This window comes from Elgaria multicarinata, chromosome 4, assembly GCF_023053635.1.
Source record: "Elgaria multicarinata webbii isolate HBS135686 ecotype San Diego chromosome 4, rElgMul1.1.pri, whole genome shotgun sequence".
In the NCBI taxonomy this organism is placed as follows: Eukaryota; Metazoa; Chordata; class Lepidosauria; order Squamata; family Anguidae; genus Elgaria; species Elgaria multicarinata.
Window position 1 is genome coordinate 68,102,200 of NC_086174.1, and position 12,966 is coordinate 68,115,165.

General features: G+C 41.9%; 1 protein-coding gene across 1 annotated transcript in view; it reads right to left on the reverse strand.

Annotated features, from left to right (window-relative positions):
• The window catches only part of IGF2R (insulin like growth factor 2 receptor), an 82,489-nt gene that overhangs the window by 33,682 nt on the left and 35,841 nt on the right, over positions 1–12,966 (reverse strand). The window contains exons 16-23 of the mRNA XM_063124476.1: positions 11,112–11,289; positions 9,511–9,626; positions 8,876–9,041; positions 7,397–7,573; positions 4,009–4,110; positions 3,133–3,234; positions 2,319–2,478; positions 43–210 (exon numbers count right to left, since the gene is read on the reverse strand). Of these exons, the coding sequence (XP_062980546.1) occupies positions 43–210; positions 2,319–2,478; positions 3,133–3,234; positions 4,009–4,110; positions 7,397–7,573; positions 8,876–9,041; positions 9,511–9,626; positions 11,112–11,289 (1,169 nt within the window). The remainder of the gene's footprint in view (positions 1–42; positions 211–2,318; positions 2,479–3,132; positions 3,235–4,008; positions 4,111–7,396; positions 7,574–8,875; positions 9,042–9,510; positions 9,627–11,111; positions 11,290–12,966) is intronic.

The following is a 12,966-nucleotide window of genomic DNA, read 5'->3' on the forward strand; positions in this document are numbered from 1 at the left end:
AAATTAGCTTTCCAGGGGATCGTTCTACCTCAGTTTACTTACCTGTGACTTGGCAGGCAACTGGAGCAGGTGGGCAGGCTAAAGGTGTGCGAAACTCAAAGAAAGTATGATTAATATTCAGTGCTGAATTCACCTCTTCATGCACAAATGTGGGTTCTTGATGATAGGCTTTACTGCAGATAAAGGTAACTGTGAAAGTATCATTAGGTCCTAAAGAGAGAGAGGGGGAGAAAACTTTGAGTCAAGGCATTCCACCAGCTAATTATATGTCATTTTTTAAAAATTGCACACATACTTGTCACCCAGACCCTTATTCCCATGACACTCATATCCATTATTTCTTAGATTTATGAAATGCACCCTCTGCCTACCAGATTCCGGGGGTGATGTATATTGAAAATGTGGTGTGTTTTTGTGTGCGTACAAGAATCACAGGGGGAAAGCCATAGAATGAAATAAAAGCAACACTAAAAATAAAGAGTGAAACTTAAATAGCCCAATGGAACAGAAATATTTACTGCTTGTCTAAATAACGCACAGAGCCAACCTCATATCCTTCAGGAAGGTGCTCTACAGTTGGGGTGCTGCTACCAAAAAGGCCTTGTCTTGAGTACCCATCAACCTAGTCTCTAAGCTGAAGGACATATAACAGGGTTTCTGATGATAATCACAAATTTTGGGCAAGCTTGTATGGAAGGAGGTGGTCCTTCAGATATGCTGGCCCCAAACCATTAAAGATTTTGCAAGTTAGAGGGCAGCCCCATGTAGAGCAAGTTATAGTAATCTAAAAGAGAGGTAATTAAGACATGAATCACCAGGAACAGATCTTCTTTTGCCAAGAAAGGGTGCAGCTGACGAACCAGATGAAGTTGGGCAAAGGCACTCCCACCCACCATGAACACCTGACCAAGCAGCAGTGGCAGATCCAAGAACACCCCCAAGCTGTATACCTGATCTTTCAGAGGGAGTGCTACCCCCATCCAGAACTGGTTGTATTCATAATCCCAGGTTATATTGTCTAATGAGCAACAGGACCTTTGGATTGAGCCTCAGTTTGTTCACCCATTTCCAATCCCACATAGTTTAGGACTTCTACAGCCTCCTTCACATCAGTTGAAACTGACAGACAGAGCTGGGTATCATCAGCATATTGGTAAGGCCAAAACTCCCCAAATCAGGGAACTCCACAGACCAAGGGCCAAGAGGCTGAGCAATAGTCCTCCAGCACCACTTGCTCAGTACACCCACAGAATCAGAACCACTACAGAATGGTGCCCCCAAGCCTCATATTAACTGTGCATCACAGGAAAATACCACGGCGGATAGTATTGAATGCCGCTGAGAAATCCGGTAGAACCAACACAGTCACACTTTCCCTGTCCAGTTCCTGGCATAAGTCATCTATTAAGGCAACCAAGGCTAATTGTGTCCCAAAATCGAGCCTGAACTCAATCTTGTGCCCCATAAGCAATACGCGCATTCTACATCACATGTCGTAACTGCTTACAACTTAAACTCCACACTTTCCCTTGGTCTTTCAGCCCTAATCCTTTTCCTCTGCAGAAAAAAGCAGGGTGGGGAACAGAGGTGACACTGAAGTCCAGTGGCCAACAAGCTGCACCCAGTCCCTCTGCTTCCCTTGTATGCTTTCCCCTGGATTATAGAGAGCAGTACACGTTGTGATGTGCTGTAGATGTATACGATGGAGAAACAAGACTGATATACGGAGAATGCAGAGGCGGGCACAATACTGGGGACAGACTAGCATTTGAGAAAGTGCCGATCAGCTTGAAGAAGCAGAGAAGTTGTCAAGAGAGCGAGGGGCAGATGCAAACCCTACATTCATGACTAAACATGATTTGTTGCTTGTGACAACTGGCCTGATTTAAAATAAATAATAAATCTTTACTGTTTTACAAGCAGAGCAAAACTGATGTTCTGGTAATGCCTGAATGGTTACTTTCCTAGCTTTGCTTTTGGTTAAACATGTAAAAGACTGTTCTCTGGAACTTAATATAAACTTTGCAAGGTTATCGTCAAAATTAAGATACGGGCCTTTAACAATTCCAGAGACTGACATATCATGGTTGCCAACCTGCTGGGTAGCCCCCAACCTGCATTAAAAGAGGACTGCAGCCTGATCAGGATACAGTGTTTCTCCAGTCAAGGCCATCAGTATCCCCATATTCTAGCTTAAAACACGCTGAGATGAGCAGTGTATTGAGTGACAAAACTAAGCCACTTGAAACACTGCCTGCTGAGATAAACAGCACCAACAGCTATGATGTCAGTCCACATAAGTTTCACAGCAACTGTACCTGTGTAAGTAAGAGACAGATATCCTTCTGTAGAGAGTGTAAGAGTTTTGTTCAGTTTCACCAAAGGAATGTGACTCAGATCAGTCGTTTCACACCCACCAATTGAGTCATCTGGCTTATCCTTTGCCTCGCAATTTCTTGCTGGTCCACAAATATTTATCTAAAAGATTTAACATACAATCAATAGACTTTAGCATATGAATATTCATTAGCTGCCCTGAGGACTAACAATCTGCTAAACGGTGGGCACGATCTCAGGGCCTGGCTTCTCAAGGTCCGATTACCCCTGCTTGCATTTCCACTTGCCCCACTCTATGCATTGCTATCAGGACATTGAAAGAGCATCTTTTAGTGCTTGTTCAGCTGCTCCAAAATAATACAGAATGGATATTTGATATTTGAGTTTGCCAGCAAACACGGAAGATTCTGATTCTATTACAGGGGCACGGAAAACTTCCTTAGACCGAATCAGGCTATTGGTCCCCCTAGCTCAGGGTTGCCTTCCTTTACTCTGCTGGGCAGGGGCTCTCTAGGGCTTCAGGGAAGGGCTTCTTTCCTAGCCCTACCTGAGCATGCTGGGGACTGAGCCTGGGAACTTTTGCATGGAAACCACGTGCTCTACCACTGAGCGACAGCTCTTGCCAGGACTCCCATCTCACCATTTTCATCAGCACTGAAAGCAGTTTTGAATGCTTTCTATGCTTCCATCATTACAAGAGGCAGCAGCCCCACCCCACCCAATAACTAATTTAATGCTGAAAGAGAAGCCAGCTTAGGAACAGGAAATCTATTATTGGAAAAGAAAACGCATTACCATGTAACTCTTCTTAATTCCCTTGACTAAGTAGCCTTCTTCCGACGCTAACGGTTTCAGGTTAAACAGAAAGCCAGTATTGGGATCCTTTACAGAGCAGGTCTGCAGGGGGTGGAGGGAAGAGAGAAAAGTGACATTTTATCAAGAGGATAGACTTGACAAACAAGAGACACACTCAAAATACTTGCAGCCTTAGAAATAAGTCTGTTAAGGGAGAGGCACCTTCCATATCAGCTAAGGTTACCTACAGGCCAATCACAAGGTATTCTCCAGCAAATACGTTGTGTCATAAATACCTTATGACAGAGGTTTAGCATGCTACAACTCAAGAGAATTCAATGGAAGCATGATCACTGGTGACCAGAGGTTAAGTCTTCTCACAGCACTATTATCCAGAGACTGTGCTTTGTGAGTCACATCCACCATCTCTTTCTGAGTGCTCAAGGTTATGCCATCAGGGTCTCATGCCTTTCTCCAGACGCATGCAGTCAATGAAGTTTTTTAAAAATAGGATTTTCAAGTCATCATCCCCATCCACCCCCATCTGCAACACAATTAAACCTGCAATCCTTTAGGGACACTTCGAAGTAAGTCTCCTGTCCACTATCCCAGGGAAAGGGGCCAGTTCCAGAGGTGGGCACCCTTCCCGTCAAGGCTTTTGCAAGCAAAATCAAATGCTCACAAAGGGCTTGAACTTTTGCCAGTGTTCAAATTGGGCCCACTCAAGACTGCAACCCTGTTGAATCTCAGGATGCTCATGCACCCCTACTTTCAAGTAAGCGTGCAAAATGATTGGACTGCAAGGATTCATATGTAGCTATGCAAATGGCCTGTGGATAAAATCCACATATGGCCTGTATACTTCCTGCCTCTCACCTGAGATTCGCCTTTTGTTGTTGTAACTGGACAGGCAGCTTCAGTTTCCCACAGAAACGATGCAACGCACTCTTTTATCTCTGCGAATCTCGGGCTGCTATTCTGAAAATACAGGAGATCAGGAAGTCAAAGCAAGGAATACAAAGTACAGCTTAGGCTTCACAAGCACCATAAGAGCACATTCAGAGTTCGCTTCAATTCTGGTACCACCATTTGAGAGGGTACAACTTCACCTGTTCTTGCAGTAGCAAGAAGAGCACCATCTGTGATACTTTATGAGGATTATGGTGAACTGAAGCTTTTGCTATGACAAAAACCAACACATTCACATTGGCTTTGTGTCAACACCATGTCTTTTATTTTTGACATTAAATGACTTAGCAGACAGCTGAACATGGTAAATAAGTAAGCTGGCTTACTTACACCATGCTAGCTTTCAGGTGTGTAACACCATTCCACACAAACTTGCCAGGTTTCATGAGGAAAACCATTTTTAAATGGTCAAATCCAGTAAGCATCCTTTAAGATTGTGATTGTATATGGCAGAGGTGCAGAACTGAGGGCCAGAAACAACTCTTTGGGATTCTCCAGGAGGCCACGACCCCTTTGCCCAACCGCCAATCCTTGAGTGCTTTCCTGGCTTTTGAGTCGCTTCCCACCCCCACCCCCTTTTTAAAAGTAACTGGCAGTAAGAAGTTTAAGTTCAAATGTTCCGGTACTTTCGCCCTGCCCCTTTAACTTTTGGCCCTGCACACCACTGGAACGTGCCCCACCACCACAGAGTGCGTCTCCAAAATGGCCCTTGGGCTGAAAGAAATTCTGCACACCTGGTAAATGGTCATTCAATCTGTTCATAGGGATGGTACCGATTCTGCCTCAACCAAAGCCAGCTCAGCTAAAAGATCAGTTCCTTAAGGCTGAGGGTGTATGTGTGTGAGAGAGAGAGTACTCCAGCGTCTTTTCAACTGCCCCCAAACATACACATACATACACACACACACACACACACGTTTTTTCAGAAATCCAGAAAACTGAAGGACCTCCCCTATGATCAGTTTCATTTGGAATAGCCCTCCCAATATTGATGCTGGGTGGTTTTTTTCTGGGGTAGTTTAAGTTAAAAAGTATTTACATTTCCTATTTTAATATTGGTCAATCATACATATAAACAATTGGTGATGATTACATTTCAGCTTGAGTTACTGTTTAAACTGTGACTGAATAAAATAAATTTCATATTTAACTAGTAGAACTATGAAAAGACAACGCTGACATACTTAACATCTGCATGTCTGTAAAAGCTTGTTTGGATATCTTTACACAAACTCTTTCGAAACACCCATGGAATGGGGTCCAGTGAGCATTCACCTTTGTCTGTGATGACAGCGAAAACATTTTCAAGTATTCTCAGTAAGTTCAGTGGCTGGAATTGCAGTCCAATCTGACCTGCCCAAGGGGCAGTGAATTCCCTGATGTCAGTTTGTTTAGCTTGAACAGAAGGTTCATTTCTGAATCTCGAAATTGCTACTACTACTTGCTAAACAACGTATATAACTCACATTACATCTGTTTGGGGTAACTCAAAGAGAACTAGCTCCCTGCTCATTAGCTAGAATTTCCAGGAGGGAATAGTGGAAGGACACAGCACCATTTGCCCTTGCTGAAATGGTCTGCTACCAAATCCCACTGCCATATGGTCAGCCATTTCTCAAAACATGTAGGACCTGAAACTGAGGGAACAATCCAAGGCGTGTTTAGACAGGAAAAAAGCCCCTACAACTCCCAGCATGCCCGAGCCAGCTAGTGTTGTAGCATGAAGTGTTCCAGTTCAGCATTCCAGCCATGCCCTTTTGCAGGATGCACCATTCCATCTCTTCCCCTGTTGTTTTCCATTTTTCCCCATACAAGAGTCATCCAGCATTCTGGGCCCAGTGAGCATACTTAAACCTCACCGAGGTGCTTATGGTCTTTCCTAAAGCTATTTGTACTTCTGCAAACGTTGGGGTTCCTCCACACCTGCTAAATCCTCCCTTCTAGTGGGCAGATCATTTTGGCTACATAAGGATAGGCATTCTGACAACTGAGCTTACTGACAGAACGTATGATGCAGGGTGGGCCATCCGTGGTGGAGAGGGGAAGAAAGGAGGTATCATATTTGAAGGAGGGACAAGATTCTGAGGCAGGTAGGTCTTTCCTCTATGACAAGTCAAGACCCAAGTAAATTGAATGTCTCCTAGTAGCAGACCCTCACTGGATTTGGGGGGTGGGAGTGGTTCCCCATCAGGATTTGTCAAGAAGGGAGTTCAGAAAGAACAGCTGCTTTGTTTCAGAACTGGGCATGTTTAGTCTGGAGAAGATTGAGGAGACATGATAGCACTCTTAAAATACATGATAGCACTCTTAAAATACCACAGAGGAGGGCTAGGATCTCTTCCCAATCATCCCAGAGTGCAGGACATGGAATTATAGGCTCAAGTTACAGGAAGCCAGATTCCAGCTGGACATCAGGAAAAACTTCCTGACTGTTAGAGCAGTACGACAATAGAACCAATGACCTAGGGAGGTCATGGGCTCTCCCACACTAGAGGCCTTCAAGTGGCAGCTGGACAGCCATCTGTCAGGGATGCTTTAAGGTGGATTCCTGCATTAAGCAGGGGGTTGGACTCCTTATAGGACCCTTCCAACTCAACTATTCTATGGTTCTATGATTCACTGTGCTCGGCTTTAGAGAAGGTCAGGAAATAGCAAACATATGAATGACTAAAAGACTCTCCGCTCATGGACCAGTGGAATATACTGGTGCCAAGTTGCCCCCGCCAACGTTTAGAAACCCACACCCCACCCTGTTCAAAGAATGTTTGTCATGGATACTTCTTTTATCCACTCCTCTCTGATCACTCTGTGGCTAATTGAGAGGATTAATTACATAGTATCACTGATGGGGTCAGATTTGATCATGGACTGCCAGTTGTTTACCCTTAGATTACAAATTAAGGTGAGGGTCTTTTTTGTTTACTTAAATTTAAAGTAAAAATCCATTATTTCAAAGCATACAAACTGTCGTTATTTTCCTTAGAATTTATCCACTTTCTCTCCCAATAAATCTCCCCCCAAAAACCTAGATCATTACCACACCCTGCCCAACGTAACTTGGCAAATTCTCAAGAAAAACCAGACTCCACCCTTATGAGTTGTGCCATATTGACTTAAATTGTACTTAAACCACTGGCACGTGGAGATCATTCAGGTCCAAGCCATGCGACAAGAGAGACTCAAGAAAAGAACCCAGATATCTATCGACAAAATGCCCTCTGCTCTTACATATTGGTCACCAACTCAACACCCTGAAGCTACAGCGTGAAATGAAGGATGTTCACTGGGAACTTACAAGAGTGCCCGTGGAGCAGGTAAGATGGATGAGGCTTGAGAAAGGCACAGTCTTGCCATCCGCCCTGGTGCATAGAGAGCCATCTGTGTAGTTTAGAAGGATGCTGCCGTGCCCTTCGATAAATGGGCCTTCGCTGGCAATCCCAAGGTTACTGTTGGAAATTTCAAGGGAGCCCGTCTGAAAATAGAAAAAGAACGTCATTCTTGAGAAAAAAACCAATATATTAAAGATAGATCACATTGTTTTTAAATAACAGGTATAGGAATTGATGCAGTCATACTGTGAAGAGCTACTACCAGATTCCGAGTGCAGTTCTATGGGTTGAGCCCTCGATGATCGTAAACCCCTGAACCTGGAGGCTTGCAATCTCACCCTGCATTTTTGCTCTTGCCCTACGATTTTGCCCAGCTAGCTGGGGCTAAGCGGAGGTGGAGGGAAGAAGGCGGGGGGGGGATTCTTCATAGGACAGCTACCCTGGTCTCCTCCCCTCCCTGCCCACAGAACCACCTCCTTTCTCTCTCAACAAGCTTGTATTTAGGAATCCGAACAATCCTCTGACGTCCCAGACACTCCCTCTGCCAATCTTTTAATTTAGGAAATGTTCAAACTAACTAACACACTCAAAAGCCTTTCCTGCTGGGTTGCAATCAGAATTACATACATAAAGGAAGAGAAAGGAAGTTAAGGGAAAAGAGAAACGAGGAACTCCACAATAAGAGCACTGAATTGAGATTGATCTGAATTGAGATCTAACCCCAGTGAGATTAAATAAAATAAATAAGCTGTATTCAGCAAATTGTTGGAGAGGCTGCGGGGGGAAAAGGAACGTATTTACATATGTGGTGGGAATGCAAATATGTACAAAAACTGTGGGAAATGGTGTTTAATGAGATAAAAGAAATTGTTGGAATGAAGATTGATGAGACACCCAGTGTGGCACTACTATCACTATATGGAGATTTAAAGTGTAACAGAGGCTAAAGAATTGATAACAAACCTGCTGACAGCAGCGAGATTAATTCTATCTAGGAACTGGAAGGTTCAGGGAGATTATTGTATTGAAGAATGGTATAAGGAAATTTGGGATATTGCCATTAATGATAAATTGACATGTAATATTAAAGTAAGAAGAGGCATAACAAATACGAATGAATCTGAGGGAATTTGGAAACAGTTCCTGGTATATGTGTTCTCTAAGGGAAGTGGAAAACCACCACCAGAAGAAGTAATGAGATTTTGGAAGCAGGAATAGATCCCAAAGGGTGAAGGGGAGCAACTGTATTGTATTGTATTGTTTGATTATGAATATTGACAAATTACAAATGTTAATAGTTGAGCTTTGGTTTTTCTGTGTGTATTCAAAAATTTTTGATTGATTGTTTATGTTGATGTATTTTAATTTGTGTTAATATTTTTTTTAAAAAAAATGAATTGAGATTGAGTTTAGACTTTTTCCTTGATCAGCATGGATATACTCACACCCACTCCTTTCTTGTACGTCATTTCACAGACCGATGCCCGCATGTTACAGCCTGGGATGGGGTTCAAAGGCCGGCAGACATTTATGTAGTATTTTTTTAGTGCATCCTGGTCAGAGTTGTCCATTGCAAACCAATTTTGCTTTCTGTCTCCAGATAATGATAAACTGAAAATGTACAAGAAAGTATTGAGCTCTGAAACATCAGCTCATATTTTTTAATAAAATTAGAATAAGCAAAACCATTTTCTCAAAAGTAATGCATCACTCATTTACTTCACTATTCCTGCATCTTGACTTGTCTATTCACGCTTCTCATTGCAATGAACTAAGCAAACTAAACATCATGCTGGTTGCAGATTAAGGTTACAATGTGGAGCGGGGGGGAAGTTTGAGTTCAGGATACCTATTACTCAGGAATACCAGTTACATGACAACTAGAGCAACCTTGGACAATCCTTCGGAATAAGATGGCCAAAAATCTCTTCCATTTATTTCAAGATTGTGGAACTCAGTGACAGCACTGCTGATCTCTGTTAAGTATGAAACATAAGCTCATGCTTTTAGCTCAGAATAACATACTAGTCAAGAATTTCCATCCATGTTTTATGCTTAGAGTTATTGCTTTCTTACTTACCTTGAAAGATCATATTGCTCCATGGTATGAGGATCTGTTACAACACATTCTGTGGGCATCTCTGGACAGGCATACTGCGTGTACCACTTGAAGTTGTAGGTAAAGTTGCCTTCTTCCTAAGTTGTCATGATTATACACATGCACACAAATAAATAAATTAAACAGCTGTAGATGTTCAGCAACATTATGGCTAATTTGAAATTAGAAGTTGTAAGCAAGGTTTTGCCATTATACTTGAATGTTCAGGCTTCCGGAATTTAAGAAAGCCATGAAGACTGATCTCTTCCGGCAGGCCTACCCAGTTGAATTTTAAGCTGCCTTTTAATAATGTATTCATTTTATATGTTTTTAATCAATTATATGTATTTTATGATGTTTTGTATTTGTTGTTGTTGTTATTATTACCATCAGAAAGTCTATTAGAATCTTTGTCAATATATCCAGGTTTATAAATAACGCAATATGCAAAATGCAGCAGCTAGACTGCTGGCAAGTACATCTTACAGAGACCATATAACATCAGCCTTAAAGGAATTGCACTGGCTGCCTATATGCTTCCGGTCAGAATTCAAGGTGTTGTTAATGTCACTTAAAGCCCTAAATGGCTTGAGACCTTGATACGTAAGGGAATGCCTCTCCCTATATATGCCTGCCCGAGACCTGAGATCTGTTGAAGGAGCCCTTTTCCGCATCCCACCAACGCAACACATATGCTATCGTGGGACATGAGAGAGAGTTTTCTCTGTTGTGGCACCACGGCTGTGGACTGCCCTCCCCTTGGAGACCCGACCAGTACCAGAGCTGCCTTCATTTCAGCGCCAAGTAAAGATATGGCTTTTTAACAAAGCCTTTGATGGCTAAATTCACCAAGCTTGCACAGACCCTTTCAGCACTCTGTGATGCTAAAACAACTCATTTCTCCACTGAATTTGGCAATGCAGTTGCTGCAGGCCGTTGCCTGCCCGTCTTATTAATATCAGAGTCAATCTCTTGAAGCCACTAAATATATTAGTTCTAGTACTAGTGTACAATGCCCTAAACAATTTGGGACCAGGATACCCGAGAGAACACCTTTGCCCCTATCAACCTGCCTAGTCACTAAGGTCATATGAGTGCATGCTCCTGGTGGTTCCACATGGACCTATAGTCCGATTAGAGTCCACCACCAAAAGAGCCTTCAGTGTGGTGGCCCCTTCCTATGGAATTCCCTGCCTGTGGAAATCAGGCAGGCACCAACTTTGTATTCCTTCTGGCGCCTCCTGAAAATGTTGTCATTCCAGGAAGCCTTTCCTCAATGACCAGCTATGGTTTTATTTGCACTTTGTTTCTTTAAAAATGTATTTTAATGTGTTTTTATTCTTTTATTGTATTTGTTCACTGGTCCAAAATTCTTGAATGGGGAGCAATAAATATAGTAAATATAAAAATTGTAAATAAATACTACAGAAGGAAGATCTGGAAAACAAAACCCCACTGAACTGGAATCTCCCCTGAAAATACTTGCAGCAGGTTAATTTCCCATTAAGTTAAACTATAGGGGCTTAGCTAAGGATGCAGTACAAAAGCACAAAGATAAAAAATTACTCATATTCACTTCTTACCTGATATTCAGGTAAACCTGTGCCTGCATCACGATCACACAGGAAGGTTATATGGGTAGACCGCGGTGTTTGTTTCTTATCATTGTAAGGTGTACCATTTTGATAGTTCAACTGAATCATTCCATCATAATAGGTGAGTTCAGAGCTGGGCATTCCCAGACTCCATTTATCTTGACCACTAAAAGAATAAATTGTCACAACTTCATATAGGTTTCCTACATGTACCAAAGCATCTACAAGATCCTCTAGGACAACCGTGCATAACAGAAATGAGTGCGCTTTACAAAATCTGATTGATACATTAGATGACTGACAGTCCAATCCTATGACTCAGCTTTATCTGTCATTGTACAAACAACCATTTGTACCACTGTACACACAGGAGCAGTCTGCTGCCATTTGCACCATTGCTGCTCAAAACCAATTAAGCTGTACTGCTGGAGTGGCCCTGTACAGCAACAATTGAAAGGGAAGTTATCACCTCATGACAGCACTGAGAACTGATCGGCTATGCATTAGCAGTTTACCAGATTGTGCTACTCATGTGTAGAGATCTAAAATTTCTGGAAATTTCAAAGACATGGAAAAAAATCCATTTTTTCCAAGGGGTGTTTCCGGGGGAAACAAAATTTTTCGGAAAAATTGAAATAATGCAATATTAACACTTTTTACAGATTGAAAGTCACTTTGTTACTTTAGGAACATAAAATGTAATTAAGTTCAAGTTGGTCTGACATAAAATTATTACAATTGGTATATTAAAAGTACAGTGTATTCAAACAATTATTAAAAATTGAATTTACTTTTTTCTCTCTTTTTTTGGTAACAAATGGAGCTACAAGCTCCTGAACTGTTAGGAACACCTGAACTGTAAGGAACCTCTTTGGTTTTGCCAGTTTATGAGAAGCAGGCAAAAAATAATTTAGAAAAACAACAACAGAGGAAACCATTAACATTAGTAACGAAGAAAATTATTTATGTCTCCCAAAGTCTTCCACAGTGTCAAGCAGACATGAAGCACCCATTCCCATAAAAAGAACTGAGAAAAAAAAGGGGGGGAGACCAAGATTCAATGAATATGCATGACATTTAATCAGACTCATTTTCTGAGCTATAGCTATCACTATCAGTTTCAGTGTCTGCTTCAGTGACAGTGCCCCCTAGAGGAAAAAATGCATCTTGCTCTTGCATTTAAGAATTGTAGTCTCGGTTTGCAACCTAGGACTTGCTTGTCCTTGGTGCACAGAAATTGTGATAATATGATACTGTACATAGCTTTTAGAAACCATTTGGAGAAGTAAACATTTGAACACCTTGTCTTAAACATTTTATTCATCATGCTAAAATAAAACATCCCATAATTCATTTGTTTTCTTCATTTTTTTCAATTTTTCCAGAAAAATACCAAAAAAGGCTTTGGGGGGGGGGGGAGAAAAAACCCATCCCCCCACCCCTGAATTTTTCCAGCCCTTCTCATCTCTACTCATGTGCCAGAAACTGTTCCCCAGTTTTACAAGAGGTTTCCATCCAATATGCAGACCCACAAGCCAAAATCAACAGTGGGACAAGCTGGTCCTTGTTCACATGTGTATCGTAATTTCTGGTGATAGAGGGATGACATCTACAATACAAATGGTATTAGGACACTGCATATACAGTGGAGATTACAGATTGGTACTGAATGTCGCCCTGAGTGCTTCGGCTATAGGCCAACTCATAAATAATAGAAGGAAGTGCAATAGGATTCTATAAGGTACTTAATAAAAATCAGACTCCTCCAGTTTTCTGAATGCCACTGAAGTGTGTATCCAGGAATGCTTTAAACTTGCATTTCTTGAATACGTCTCTCCCCTAC